Raw genomic sequence first — 13,393 nt, forward strand, 5'->3', positions numbered from 1 at the left:
TAGTTGAGTTCGCGGACCTTCCTTACTTGTGCAGAAAGGCCGGCATGGACAGGCCGGTGGGCATCTACGGATGTACGACCGGCTAGGCATGGAGCTTGGGGTTCGTAGGAGGACGCAACGTTACTGGCGGTCCGTCCTTGTCCAGAAGCACTTCATTTGTCTCGTGCGCGTGCGTGCGTGCGTGCGTATGTTTCCTTGCATAGTTGAGCTTGTCTACGACCGTCGACCCAGGCGTCGTCTTGATACACACATAGACCCCACGCTCAAAGAGGCAAGGAAGCGATGGCAGACAAGAAACCAAGATGATGATCCGCACCCACCTAAAAGGGGGGGGGGGCTTCGACACTTCACCACATGAAGGAAAATATAAAGACCAAAACCAAGTCTGGCAATGGGGGAAAAAAGGGGGAACCAAGTCGTGGGCCTCCATCCCACCCCGTGTCCGAGCAGCAATGCACGTCTGCAGGAAACGAGAGAGAGAAAAAAAAAGGAGGGAAAGTAGCACGGCATGTCGTTCATCTGTGACCCCCCGGAACAAGGGTCTTCAAGGGGGGCGGCCTCTGCGACGTGACGATGGCCGGCAACCTGTTTTCTTCTCCTCAGACCGGGAACCAGGGGTTTGCCGGAGACGGCAGAAGCAAAGGGGCGGGCGGGATCACAGCCGGGCATGGGGAAGAAGCAAAAACAGATGCATGGCCAGTCAGACACTGGCGCTGCCACGGCACAAAGAACAGGCAGAAACCTGTTGCTAAAAAACCTGTCACTAGACGAACATCGCGAATGATAAAACCTACAATACTAAAAAAGGTAATGACAGTGGGAGAAACAAGGCTACGACTAAACGGAGCGGGAGCTGTGATGAGACCCGCGACTACAAGGGAAGGTTGATGGAGAAACGTACGCAGTCGGTCGACTCACAACCAACCAAGATCAGTTACAGATTCAGGACTGGCTTCGTTTAGATGCGAAAAACACGACCGTCCGGGCTGCCACGCACGACGACGCTGTTGTCTCCGGATATGTGCTGGTGGCGTGGCGTAGTTGAGGCCCGTATCAGCCCTAGGTTGCCCTAGGCGAAAGGACTCTCACTCGGAGCCCCAGCAAGCTAACCAGCAAGGCCACTCGCATCATGGAAGAATACGAGGAGCCGCAACTACTAGCAATGCACATACGAGCAGACGGACGAGACGAGGTGTGATTTTCGAAGAGGGTCGGCCGGTTCCAACTGAGCGCCCCCGCCCCCAATAAGTTCGCGATTTATTAGCGCGATTGCAGCGAGATGAGCTGCGGGTCCGGCATTGAACGAAGAAGCAATGGATGCCACCACTTCAAGGTTCCCGCAAGCAGGGTCGGCGTTTTGCCGTTACACACGTGCTTGTTATATGTGGCTGTCGCGCGAAAGAGCTTCCGCATATCCCCGGCTTGCCCAGCTGTCCTGTATGGAGCACCTCTTGTGGCGAGGGAGCGATTCGCATATGAGTTGTGCATGTTACGCAGAAGGGTGGCATCCGAGGACGAGAGCGGCGCAGTTTCACAGCTTCATGCTGTGTGTCCCGGTGATGAGTGGAAAGCAATAGTGCTCCGTATATATCCCTCGTGGGGGCCGGCTGTGGCGGAAAAGGACGACGTGCCAAACGACAGCTACAACCCCCCCGAACAGTGGGATTCCGTGTAGTAGCCAGAGAAAGCTTCCAAGCTTCCGATCCTCGCCTCGATTGGAGACGCTCCTCTGCCAAAGACCTACGGGACGGCTTGTCAATGCGGTGCGACGTGCGGTCCGTATGTACGGATGGGGGCCGGCGGCTCCCCGACATGCACGACTTGCTTCTGCAGGGAGGAAGCGCGCGACGAGACGGACGTGTGTCTTGGAGCGCGTGGGAGCGCCCGTCGGGTTGCCTGAATTGTCATGGATGGCGCCCCCCGGGGGCCACGGACCATGAGCTTGTATGTATGTACGAGTTAGCTTGCCGTGATGCGACTTCGTAACTCGCATGTCGGATGCGAACTGTACTGTATAGCACAGTAGCGCATCCTCAGGAGTGAGAAAGGAAGCGGCTCGCGCTCCTCTGGACAATCCGGTTGGGGCGTCGTCGATGTCATGCAGCGCCGACTGACTCCGTGCCGCGAGGGGTAATTAATCGAGGAGCAACTTGGCAAGTAAGTTAATAGGAGGCGGGCAGGTATATTGGCGTGCTGCAACGCTCGAGGCACGAGCGCGAGGGCGGCCTTTGCTTCTGCCCCTCTATGTGAAACACGCAACGGGCCATGACAGCTTGCTTGGTTGCCTGCTTGTCTGTGAGGCCGCTGGGCCCAGGCGCCGGCGGAGCAGTCTGTGCGGCGAGCTGTCAACCGCCGGCCAGGCCAGGTATGTAAACAAGTATTGTAGTAAGTACGTACTATGTCCATCATGTGCAGTGCGCACGTCCTTGCGAAGAGGCCCGCAGGCTACACAACATGGACAAGACGTGGCGTGTTCTGTGCTGCACCGGGTCCGAGGTTGTTTGCGGGGGGGGGCGCTGCGGTGACGGCGTCTTTGTTGCATGGTTCGTGGAGTCAGTGTTGCCTACGAGGCGGGCCTGTACAATTTACCAAGCATGATATCAACAAGGGCGGGGGGGCCATAAAAGGAGGGATATTTGGGGTCGGGCGCCACCAGACAGAGCTTGCATACGAGTGTTCTGTGCGTAAGTATACAATATACGTAGTTGGTAGTACGTACTTGGTACGTATCAGGGCAACGTCGATGTTGAAAGAGAAAGAAGAAAAAATGAATGTTGGCGATGCTTTTGGGGGTGGTGTTTTAGGAGAAACTGTTTCAGGAACGGGGAGGGAGGGATGCAGAAAGAAACGTGCCGTCCCGCTCGCGACTTTTGGCTGGCGCGAACCCGGGAAGGAAGCGATGAGTAAGTCAAGTGCACCTCAGACTGTGGTGAGGAAGGAGGTGCGTTGCACGCTCTCGCTCGGTACAAGTGAAAGCGCCCCCAACTGACAGCAGCAGCAGCAGCAGCAGCAGCAGCAGCACAGCACAGCACCTGATTGATCCCCCACTGCCATAGTAGTACCTAGGTACTAATGATAGTGCAAGTACGACGCACCACATCGTCGTGGTCAGTCGTCGTTTTGCGAAACCAACCACTCTCGGCGCATTCCTGGCGACACGGCACGCGACAAAACGGCATGCTGGGCGCCTCCTTTCATCAAAAATTGTACGCACCAGGTCCATTCGGCCGGCGGCCGCTTGGTCGCGTCAAGACCGTCAAGACTGGGGACGAGGGCGTCATTTGGCCAACGATGGATGCGTGTGGCACATGATGTTGGCGCGCGCCGCGACGCCGCCATGGATGGGCCCCGATGCGGATCTCGACGTCGGTCACGCCCGCCTCAATTTCCCCGTGATTCACAATAGCAAGCAAGCAACAAGAGAAAAAAAAAATGAAAGAAGAATAGGGCCGTGGTCAGTGGTCAGCGGGCAGTGATTTGCGCGGGGCCTTTCCCGGTTCAGGTTGCGGTGGTGGTTGTTGTTGATGTTGATGTTGGCGGCTGCCTGCAACGCTCCCTGCCCATCATGTCATGTCCCTGCACGGACAACGCGATGGTTCGGTGGGGGCCGCTTTTGAATAGTTGCTGCTGCTGCTGCTGCTTTGCTGCCTTTTTGCCGCTGCCGCGAGAAAGCAAGCATCCCTCGGGTTGTTACTCAGCGCATCGCACCGCATCGCATCACTTGAGCATGCATCGCAAACGCCGGAGAAAGCATCAACTTATCCACGATGGAGTGGAGGAGGGGGCGGGGCGCCCTGACGCCACCGTACAACGAGCCCCAGAAGGCCCCCGCCCCCCCAGAGCCACCCGACTCTGGACCCGACCAGGCGGCATCAAATGCACTGGGCTCCCTCCATTGCAGCTGCAGCGTTGATGGGCCCCCGAGCGGAGTGGCCTGTGCTGGCAGTGGAGGCCACTGCAAGGCAGGGCAGCGGCGCAGGGGGCCCGCAGCCGTTGGGTGCAGGTGAGGTCTGGTGGTGGTGCTGCCCCCGGCCCACGCTCTAGAAGATCCATTCCATTGGATCACTTTGCAGTCTCTCTTCTACACTGCACTGTACTGCGCTGTGCTGTACTTACAACCGACCCCCAACGTCACCTCACGAATTCATGGCGTTTTCGCGAGTGTTGCACGCAGTCCATCCAGCGCTGTAATTAAAGGCGCCCGTTCCTGGCTGTTGGGTCCCGTCCCGTCGGTCTAGAGGAGCCCTCGTCCACCAAAGCTCCTCCACATGCAGGGCCGCTGCCCGTGCGCGCCACGGGACAGCCATCATCGACGGATGTCTACCTCGCCCGCCGCTGCCGCCGGCGCCGCCGCCCATCATACCATCATCCATGCCGCCTGCTCTGCCCATGCCACGCCATGCCATCATCCGGCGGCGGGCATGCGAGATGGGTGGCCGCCGACTCTCCTCAAACTCATGATGACCGGCACCCCTGCCAGGCTAGCCTTGCGCCAGATCGCGCTCGTGCCCGTGTCACCCCTTCGACCGACCACTACCGCACGGCGCCCATCGCCCATCATGCTCATCATGGTCATGCCCATCCATGTTAGCGCGAGGGCGGCTGCCGCATGCTTTCAGTAGTTGGTGCAACGAGAAACTTTTTTTTGTCGTGAATTTTTTTTTTTTTTTTTTTTGGTTTCTTTTCGTCTTCCTGGTTTCTTTTCCCCTCTGGGTGCGCTACCACAGGCACGTACAGTACCTTGGTAGCCAGATAAGGTAGCCTACCTACTAGGTAGCGCTCCGCTTGCCTGACGTGACGTGACGTGACGTGACTGTGATTGATTGTGCTGGTTACCTACGTTGTTCCATTCCACCTCACCGTGCTCGTTCGTTCGCGGGCCAGCGCGCCCTGTAATCCTCCAGCGCCTCCCCCCCCCGCCCGGGCCTCGGCGGCAGCGGCACAGGGACCCGTCCCGACCCCGGCGTCTGGCCCTCCAGTCCCGGACACCCACTCAACTCACCCACCCACACTCGACCTACACACTGAGGTGCCGCACCCACCGATGGCCACCCCACCCACTGCGCCGCCGCAAGTGTGCATCCCCACAGGCTAGCAGGTTGTGCGGAAAGTTATCTAGGTAGAACATGGTGGAGGGCAAGGCCTGGTTTCGGGCATGGCCTGCATGCACGGAGGAGATGCCCAGGTGAGGTGGGCTCCAGCAGGGCTGTCCGGCTGGGCGATTTGATGGACCCCATGTTCGCCCCCCCAAGCAAATCCAAGTTCACACGAGGCGCGCTTCACTCTGCGGAGAGAAGTGCCTGCATCTGCCAGTCCGGTTCCTTTTCCTCGACCTCTAGAGGGTGGTCATCCGAACCGATGGCCCAAGACGCCACTGCCCTGTCCCTGCTGCACCATTGGTACCTTACCAACCTTACCTCAGTAGTCGACACCCTAGCGTAGCCAAGGTAGTTCGCACAGCGCTGTCTGTGCTGCGCTGTGCGCTGGGCTGCGTATCCCGTACCTAAGCCAAGGTAGCGGTGCCCTGCACGTACTTTCGTACCCCAAACCAAACCAAACCAAACCAAACCAAAGGTGTCTCGGTCGTCTCCTCTTGCTCTTTCATTCCCCCGTCGCCTGGCTTCGTACTTCAACCACCCCCAACTCCCGGCACCCGCCCCTACAGTCGACTCCCCGACCGACGCCAGCATCGTCAACATCGTCGTCGCCGTCGTCATCGCCCCCCTTCCGAGGACGAATCGATCGCACGACGGGGCGGCCGGCGAACCTCCCCTCTCTCCCCCCTCCCTCGCCCGTCCCCCAGCAGCCCGCGCTCCCAGAATTCGCCCGACGCTGCTTCCTCGACTGGTGACGACGGGCGGCGGCAGAGAGGCGCTTCGTCGCCACCATGCAGCGCGTCTCTGCTTTCCTCCCGTCCTGGGACAAGAGGAACTCGGGCGCGAAGCCGGGCAGCCTCTTCGCCTGGGGCAATCGACACAGCGCCTCGGGGCCCTCCAAGCCCCCGAGCATCAACGTCGCCGTCGCCAATGGCGACGGCCGCGTCCAGCGCGAGGCCTTCTGGCCTGCCACCCTCGACCTCGAATGCGACAAGGCTGCCCGTATCCTCAAGTCGTTTTGCAGTGCGTCCCTCGCGCCCCTGGATTCTGATTCTGATTCTGCTTCTGCTCCCCGCTGCCCCTTGCGTCGCCGCCAATTGTGCTCCTCGTCCCTCGAATGCTAACGCACGTACCTGCAGCCGATGGATACTCGGCGCCTGCAGACGGAGAAGCGGAACCCCCGACGTCATCCGCCGACGCGACCGCGGCGCCCGAGTTTATTACCAAAAAGATTCCCAAGCGAATAATACAAAACGCCGCCGGAATTGCCGTCTTCACCTGCATGCGCAGCGGCTTGTGGATGACGGGCTCCGGCGGCTCCGGCATCCTCATTGCCAGAAAGTCGGACGGCACCTGGTCGCCTCCCTCGGGTATCCTGCTTCATACGCCCACTCTCAGCTTCATCATTGGCGTCGACATCTACGATTGCGTTCTTGTCATCAACAATCTCGCCGCTCTCGAGTCCATCACCCGCCCACGCGTCACCCTCGGCGAGGATGTCGGGCTCACCAACGGTCCCTCGGTCACCCTCGACTCTGACGAGGCCCATATCAAATGGAAGGAACTCGGAAACACCGTCCTGGCCTACATGAAGGCGCGCGGCAAGCACCAGGCCGTCAACCTTAACGGCTGTATTCTTACAGAGCGCACCAATGAAAACGAGCGCTTCTACGGCAGCACCGTCACGCAGATGGACGTTCTCGCGGGCAACGTCTCTCGTCACGTGGACGAGACGAAGCCTCTCTCCGAGGTCATCAAGATGGCCGAGGGCAGGACAGACTTTGAGGCGGCTGTCATAGAAAAGATGGCCGTCCAGCCTGCGCCCGGCGACGCCGTCATCGCCACCCCCGGTTCCACCCCGGCATCGCCGCGCGGAGCGTTTGGCGTGCCTAGGGCTGACGACCCTGACCCGTTTGGCGTGCTCGCCCTCGAGATGGCCGGCCTGGAGATTCGAGAGGCCGGAAGTCGCTTACGGCCCTCTAGCAGTCAGTTTGAGTACAGCCCGACGCCACTGAGCCCCTCAATGTCCAAATTTAGTCGGCAAAGCGTTGAAACCTTCACCACCCGAAGCAATCGGGCCAGCGGAATGTCCTCCCGGACTGTCAAAAGTCAAGTCACGGACGCCCACACGCAGACCGATGTCGCAAACACCCCCGACACGACGCCGAGCCCCGGCCAGAGCGACGACGGTAACGTGCGGGCTTCGATTGATCGCATCCCAGCAGTCAAGGAGCACGAGGAGGTCGATTATACCAGAGTCGATCTCGCGCCCCTGCGCCATCTCAGTCAGGAACACTCCATTGGCGCCGTTCTGGCGGCCGGCACGGCTGCCACAAAGTCGCGGGACAGCACTAGCGTCGCCCCGTCTCCGCCCGCCGCCGAGCCCTCGGAGGAGAAGGCGGCCAAGCCATCCACTTTCAATGAAGACGAGCAAAAGCCCGAGGAGGAGATGAACGACGCAGACGATGAAGACGACCTGGACGAAGATGAGGAGCCGGTCGTGTTTGAGGTGGCGGCGGTACAGCCCACGCGGACCCAAGCCATCGCTTCGCGGGTCATCCACGCCAAGGGCAACGTGGTGACCATCCCGAAGCGCGTGCCCCCGCCATTGCCCATGCGCAGCGCCCTCCGGAGCTCTCGATCGAGCAAGAGCGACATGGGTGGCGACGTTTCCAGCGTCAAGAGCCCTCTGCGGCAGGCTTTTAGCGAGACGGATTTGCATGCTGAGGAGGACGCGGAGCAAGGCGCGCCCGAAGTGGCGAGCATCGGCAAGACGATGAGCGAAGACGGGCATGGCGAGACAACGCTCAAGGGCACACAGTCCCTACCCGTTATCGAGGTTCAGACCGAAACGTCGGCGTCCTCATTGCCCACCGGGGATGACACCGTGACGGAGGACACTCAGACGCAGAAAACCCCGACTCTGGAATCAGCGCCTAGAACCTTGGGTTCGGAGAAGACGTCGCCCCAGATGAAGGTGTCGGCAGAAGCCGAATCTACGACTCACGAGAGCAGCGATGCAGAATTTACCGATGCGATTGAGGCGACAAACGGAATCGATGAAGCCGAAGGCCAAATCGATCAGGTTGACAATTCGGATTCGACTACACACAAGAAGCACACGTCCTCGGTCTACACAGGCGTGACAGAAGACCGCTGGAGCAACGATGGGTCGTCGCTGACAACACCGACGTCAGAGCGGCCGCGCTCGCTGGTGGAGGATGAGGCGCTCGAAGAAAAGACGCCAAAGAAATCGGGCCTAGAGACGGACACAGACCTGCCCAACGAGAAACATGGGCATGATACCGAGCGCGAGGTGCCAGTCGCAAAGAGCGCGACAGCCGCGTGAAGGCGCGGCCACGACATTGACGACGATACATTAGCTACCGCACGGCCAGGCAGGCTTGCTTAGCCGGCGTATGACTTTTTCATTTTCTACGTGACGATATCAGTTCCTAATTGGGTTGCGGATCTCGGGGAAATGGTTACATTCATGTTGACATATGTAGGTTTGGCGCTGTACATTACGGGAGGAGGGGCGGCCTCCTCCACTTGAGTATTGTGGAACGCCTCGGCAAGGGCATTAGGCGTTTGGAAACCCCGGGAGCTTTCCCGCTTTTGACCGTTTTGCGTTGGTGGCCTGCGAGCTGCGTTAATGGAGTCGGCGGTACTGGGTGCCTCTGAGAGGCGGTGGCGGCGGCGGCGGCGTCAAGCAGGCCTCGGATGTTATTTTTGCGATTTCAGCGGACAGACACTATTACGAAGAGGAAAGGCGATTCACAGGCCGGATCGACGGGCACGCATGGAGCATTTGGGACTGCCGCTGTCGGGGCGGAGAAGGGACGGATGATGGCAGGTCGTGGGTTTAGGACCATATTAGACGGCCGCACCGGAGTTTCCAAGTTGCATATACTTATCGATGCATCTATCCACTGTTGAATACAATGGATGCACGTTCCGTCCCTAGTGAATGTATGTATGTATGCTGGGAGCCGGCTCAACGGGCCGCAGGCCTGTTCAGTCGTTGCCGAGAAACGCGTTGCAGTCCAGCCTGGCGCGTTCGCTCTTTGAATCTTTGCCCACCTCTGGCACAGCTCTTGAGAGTCTCGCCCTTGCTTCCACGCCGACTCTCCTCGGCGCGCCACTCGATCCCAGTGCTGGTTGTCTCCATTGGCATTGAGCAGAGCGTCCGTCGCCATGGCGTCTGAAAAGCCACCTCTCGAGTGGCATCATCGCCAGCCGCGAGCCTCAAGGGCGGATCACGTGCGAGACTGGCAGTGGTCGTTCCCCAGCACGGCCAATGCCCTGCGACAGGCCCCAGCCACACTTGCCGCACCAGCCACGGCGGACACGCGCTCGACGCCACAAGGGCACGGGCACCGCCTGCGGTCGCGCAAAGCATCTCGAGCCTCGCCGACCGCACCAGCACCACACCAAGCACTACCACCACCACTGCCGACCACGCCATCGCGACGCACCGCCAGCTCCCGCGGCCCCGCGACTAGGAACTCCCCGCGAAGCCTCGAGGCGCCTCGTCGGTCGACGCCCCGCCGCGCACGAAAACCGCCCCTCGCGCACAGCGGCCACGCTCCAAGCCCCAACAACCACGGGGTCCCGCCGACTCTGCTCCTGCAGCGGCTCCTCCAGCTCCAGGGCGACGTCGACAATCGGCGACGACCGCCAGCAGTAGCAGCAGCAGCAGCAGCAGCAGAAGTAACAGCAGAAGCGGCAGCGGCAGGAGGACCTCGACAAGGAGGACCCGCGCAGGCGCAACCATCACCGGCAAGGGCGACGCGCAGCAGCGGTTCGCTGCCCGGCACAACCATGGCGACCTCGGCGGCCAAATGGCGCGAGGAGCAGATCCTCGTCGTGTGCCCCGGCAGCCGCACCACCATGGCGCAGCTGGGCTGCAGCGAGCTGACGCCGCCGACCCATCGCTTCCCGACGCGCATGTTCCCCGACGGCGACGAGTGGCGGCCGTACCACACGTACAAGCGCACGAGGGTCACGGGCGGCGTCGAGACGGAGGACTGGGTGGAGGACGTCGACTCGGACGAGGGCGCCGTCTTTCCCATTGAGGGTATGCTTATGTTCTCCTTTGCTCACCGTGATGTTACGAACGCGATTCGACTGACAATGGGCACACATCTATCTAGGCGGCCGCATCGTCAACATGGACGCCTTCCTCGCCTTCCTCGACCACGTCCACGGCATGCTCACCACCACCTACCACAACACCCCAATCATGCTCATGGCCTCGCCGCAGTGGACGCGTCCCGACTGCGAGGCCATTGCCCAGTACATCTTCGAGAAGACGCGCACGCCAGCGCTCTGCATGATCCACAGCGGCCTCGCCACCCAGTACGGCCTCAAGTGGCCCAACATGACCGTCATCGACATTGGCTACGAAAAGGTCGACGTCACCGCCATCCACGACGGCCGCGTCGTCAACCACATGGACCTCGGCTCGCCCAACGGGGACCGCCTCATCAGCGGCGGCGAGGTCTTTACCCAGCGCCTGCTGAAGATGCTGCAGGGCAAGGGCTTCAGCAGGGACATGGCGGAGCAGCTCAAGAAGAGCACGATATGCGAGGTGCTCCCCTACGCGCCCGGCGAGGACGCTTTGGTTGAGCTTCCCCGGGAGGTCACCGCGGGTGCGCCGCCCAGCAGCTCTGCGCCCGCCGCCGCCGCCGCCGCCGCCGCCGCCGCCATCTCCAGCACCGCACCTGCGGCCGCGCCAAGCGAGGCGCCCAAGCCGGCAGCCGACTATGGCGGCGACGAGGACGAGGGCACGGATAAGAACGGTGACGAAGACGGCGTGCTCGACGTCGCGGCCATTGTTACGAGCGGTCAGACCAAGGAGTTTCTCGCCAAGAAGGAAAAGGAAAAGGGCAAGCCTGGCAGGAAACCCAAGGGTGCCGAGGGCGACGCCGCGCCTGCCAAGCCCACGCGGCTGCCCAACGCGAAGCGGACGCACAACACCTTTTTCTACGAAGAGGTTGTGCAAGAAGAGATTCCCAAGGAGCAGCCGAAGCCGGCCGCGCCGCAAGAGACGAACGGAAACGGCGCGACGACCGCGGCAGCAGCGGCGGCAGCAGCAGAAGTCCCGCCGACGGCCGAGGCGCCTGCTGAGGGTTCGGCAGAGAAGCCGGCAGGAGAGCAACAAGCCACGGCTTCCGCGCCGACCACCACTGCGCCGGACGGGAGCGGCGCCGTCGCCGCGCCACAGACGGAAGACACGACCATGGCCAACGGAGACGACTCAGCGGTCCCGAAGCCCGAAGGCCAGGAGGACAAGCCGGCCGAAACGAACGGCGCCAGCGCGACGGCCGTACCTCCCTCGGAGCCGCAGCAGCAAGAGGGACAGCCGAAGCCCGAGCCGACGGAGCCGGAGCCCGCGGCGGTTGCGGCCCCTGCGCCCGACACGTCCAAGGACACGCCCGAGTTCCGGCCGAAGCGCATCCGCCGCGACGTGGAAATCGGGCTGGAGCGCTTCACGTTTGCGGAGCGGGCCGAGATCGACCGCATCGTGTCGACCATCTACCGCACGATCCAGGGCATCGACGACATGTACATGCGCCCGGCGTGCTGGGACAACCTCGTCTTCGTAGGCAACGGGGCGCGGCTGCGCGGGCTACGCGACAACATCCTCCAGACGCTCACGGCGCGGCACCTCGTGTCCCCCTCGACGGCCACCATGTTCACGTCGGAGCTGCCGTCCAACGTGGCCACGCCCACGGGCACCGGCAGCCAGACGCCCACGGGCTCCTTCACCGGCGTGCCGCACCAGCTGCCGTCGAGCGGCGTCAACCCGCTGCTGCAGGCGGCCACCACGGCGAGCAGCCTCGGCGCCGCCGCCGCTGCCGCTGCCGCCAACAACAACAACACCTCGGCCGCGGGCGGTGCTGCTGCTGCTACCGGAGGCGGCACCTCGGCCGCCACCCCTGCCGCGGGCTCCGACGCGGCGGGTCCGTCGGCGGCGGCGGGCGGCGGCACGCACTACCACTTCCACAGCCAGACGCCCACGAGCATCAAGACGGCCGCCCTGCCGACGTACCTCAGCGAGTGGACCAAGAACGGCTTCGAGGAGGCCATGTTCCTCGGCGCGCAGGTCGCGGCCCGTATCGCCTTTTGCCTGCACTCTAACATGGACGCGCAGAGCATCGAGGCGCAGCGTCTCATGAGCCTGAGCAGGGTCGACTACAAGTAAGCGGAGCCCCCCCCCCCCCTCCCTACTTTACAGACAGACGCACATACACTCCTCTTGCACTTGCCTTTTCTCCCCCTCGCCCATTTTATAGTATACGCTTTTAAGCTTCGATGCTGACTCTCTTCTCTTTTTCAGTGAACTCGGCCCCAAGGCTATCCGCACGCACTCCATGCTCAGCTAGAACTCTACCACAAATGCTACAACTGCTACACGCACGCACACATGCACACACCTACTTACAAGGGGGAGTGGGTGATGAACCACCGCAAAAGAAAAGGTGTTGGGGCACTTTTTCCCTCTTTTTTTTTTCGTTGCAGGCAGAGGGGCAGATTCTTAGGGCTTAAGATGGCTGGCTGCTCCCGCAACTTCAAGGAAAGGGAAGGGAGGAGGACCAGGTGGGAACGGGACGCTTAAAAGAAAAAGATGTTGTTTGTTGCGCTATTGTTGTTGTTGTTGTTGTTGTTGTTGTTGTTGTTGCTGCTGTTGCGTTGTTGGAACAGATACAGTTGTTAAAGAGAGAGAGGGCTCCGCGATGGACGGACGGACGGACGGAAAGACGGACGGGCGGGCTGGCGGGCTGATTTGGCTGGATGGCTGGCTGGAGGAGAGGAGCGATTGATTGATTGATTATCCTCCCTCTAGGTATCCATGTTTCGGCTCACCACGCCTATCTTCCCCGTGGGGCGCGTGGATTTCGTGTCATGTACATCATAGGCAGTTCCAAGGTCAAGGCGAAAAAGATCGATTTTTTGTTAGCCGTCCGCTCCCTGAATGGCTGGGAGCGCCACTCATCGCGCCGTGTTCTGGCCTACTTACTACCGTATGTAACTACCTTGTAGGACGTACTTGGCACGTAGAAACAGCAAAGTAGTTGAATCGTGCACACATCATCGCTCGGGTATATCTCGCAACGATCCATCTCCGTCATCCGGGGGCCCGCCTCCCAAACCTCTGCAAAAAGCATACCTTGCGTTTGTGCAGCCGTACTCCATCCAAAGCACGTCCAACCCGCGACACACATACATGCATACATGTCCACATCGTCAGCCTTGAGAGGCTGCTAAGTGTAGAGCCAACAACAGACTCC

At 61.0% G+C, this 13,393-nt stretch overlaps 2 protein-coding genes across 2 annotated transcripts; both read left to right on the forward strand.

Annotated features, from left to right (window-relative positions):
* The first annotated feature begins 5,363 nt into the window (after positions 1-5,363).
* JDV02_007725 (uncharacterized protein) lies at positions 5,364-9,047 on the forward strand. The gene is made up of 2 exons (XM_047989250.1): positions 5,364-6,119; positions 6,236-9,047. The coding sequence occupies exons 1-2, from the start codon at positions 5,888-5,890 to the stop codon at positions 8,443-8,445; spliced, it is 2,442 nt and encodes an 813-aa protein (XP_047845249.1). The 5' UTR covers positions 5,364-5,887; the 3' UTR covers positions 8,446-9,047.
* A 482-nt stretch (positions 9,048-9,529) lies between these two features.
* On the forward strand, positions 9,530-13,048 carry ARP9 (Feruloyl esterase). Its single transcript, XM_047989251.1, has 3 exons — positions 9,530-10,176; positions 10,253-12,302; positions 12,442-13,048. Exons 1-3 carry the CDS (start codon positions 9,921-9,923, stop codon positions 12,485-12,487), a joined length of 2,352 nt encoding a protein of 783 aa, XP_047845250.1. The 5' UTR covers positions 9,530-9,920; the 3' UTR covers positions 12,488-13,048.
* Positions 13,049-13,393: the final 345 nt, after the last annotated feature.

This window comes from Purpureocillium takamizusanense, chromosome 7 (genome assembly GCF_022605165.1).
Source record: "Purpureocillium takamizusanense chromosome 7, complete sequence".
Lineage (NCBI taxonomy): Eukaryota > Fungi > Ascomycota > Sordariomycetes > Hypocreales > Ophiocordycipitaceae > Purpureocillium > Purpureocillium takamizusanense.

Excerpts from the sequence above, each read along its gene's own strand:
- JDV02_007725 (XM_047989250.1), top strand. The coding sequence starts at position 5,888 with ATGCAGCGCGTCTCTGCTTTCCTCCCGTCCTGGGACAAGAGGAACTCG. Across the intron at positions 6,120-6,235 it reads TATCCTCAAGTCGTTTTGCA|CCGATGGATACTCGGCGCCT; the intron begins GTGCGTCCCTCG and ends ACGTACCTGCAG.
- ARP9 (XM_047989251.1), top strand. The coding sequence starts at position 9,921 with ATGGCGACCTCGGCGGCCAAATGGCGCGAGGAGCAGATCCTCGTCGTG. Across the intron at positions 10,177-10,252 it reads CGCCGTCTTTCCCATTGAGG|GCGGCCGCATCGTCAACATG; the intron begins GTATGCTTATGT and ends ACATCTATCTAG. Across the intron at positions 12,303-12,441 it reads CTGAGCAGGGTCGACTACAA|TGAACTCGGCCCCAAGGCTA; the intron begins GTAAGCGGAGCC and ends TCTCTTTTTCAG.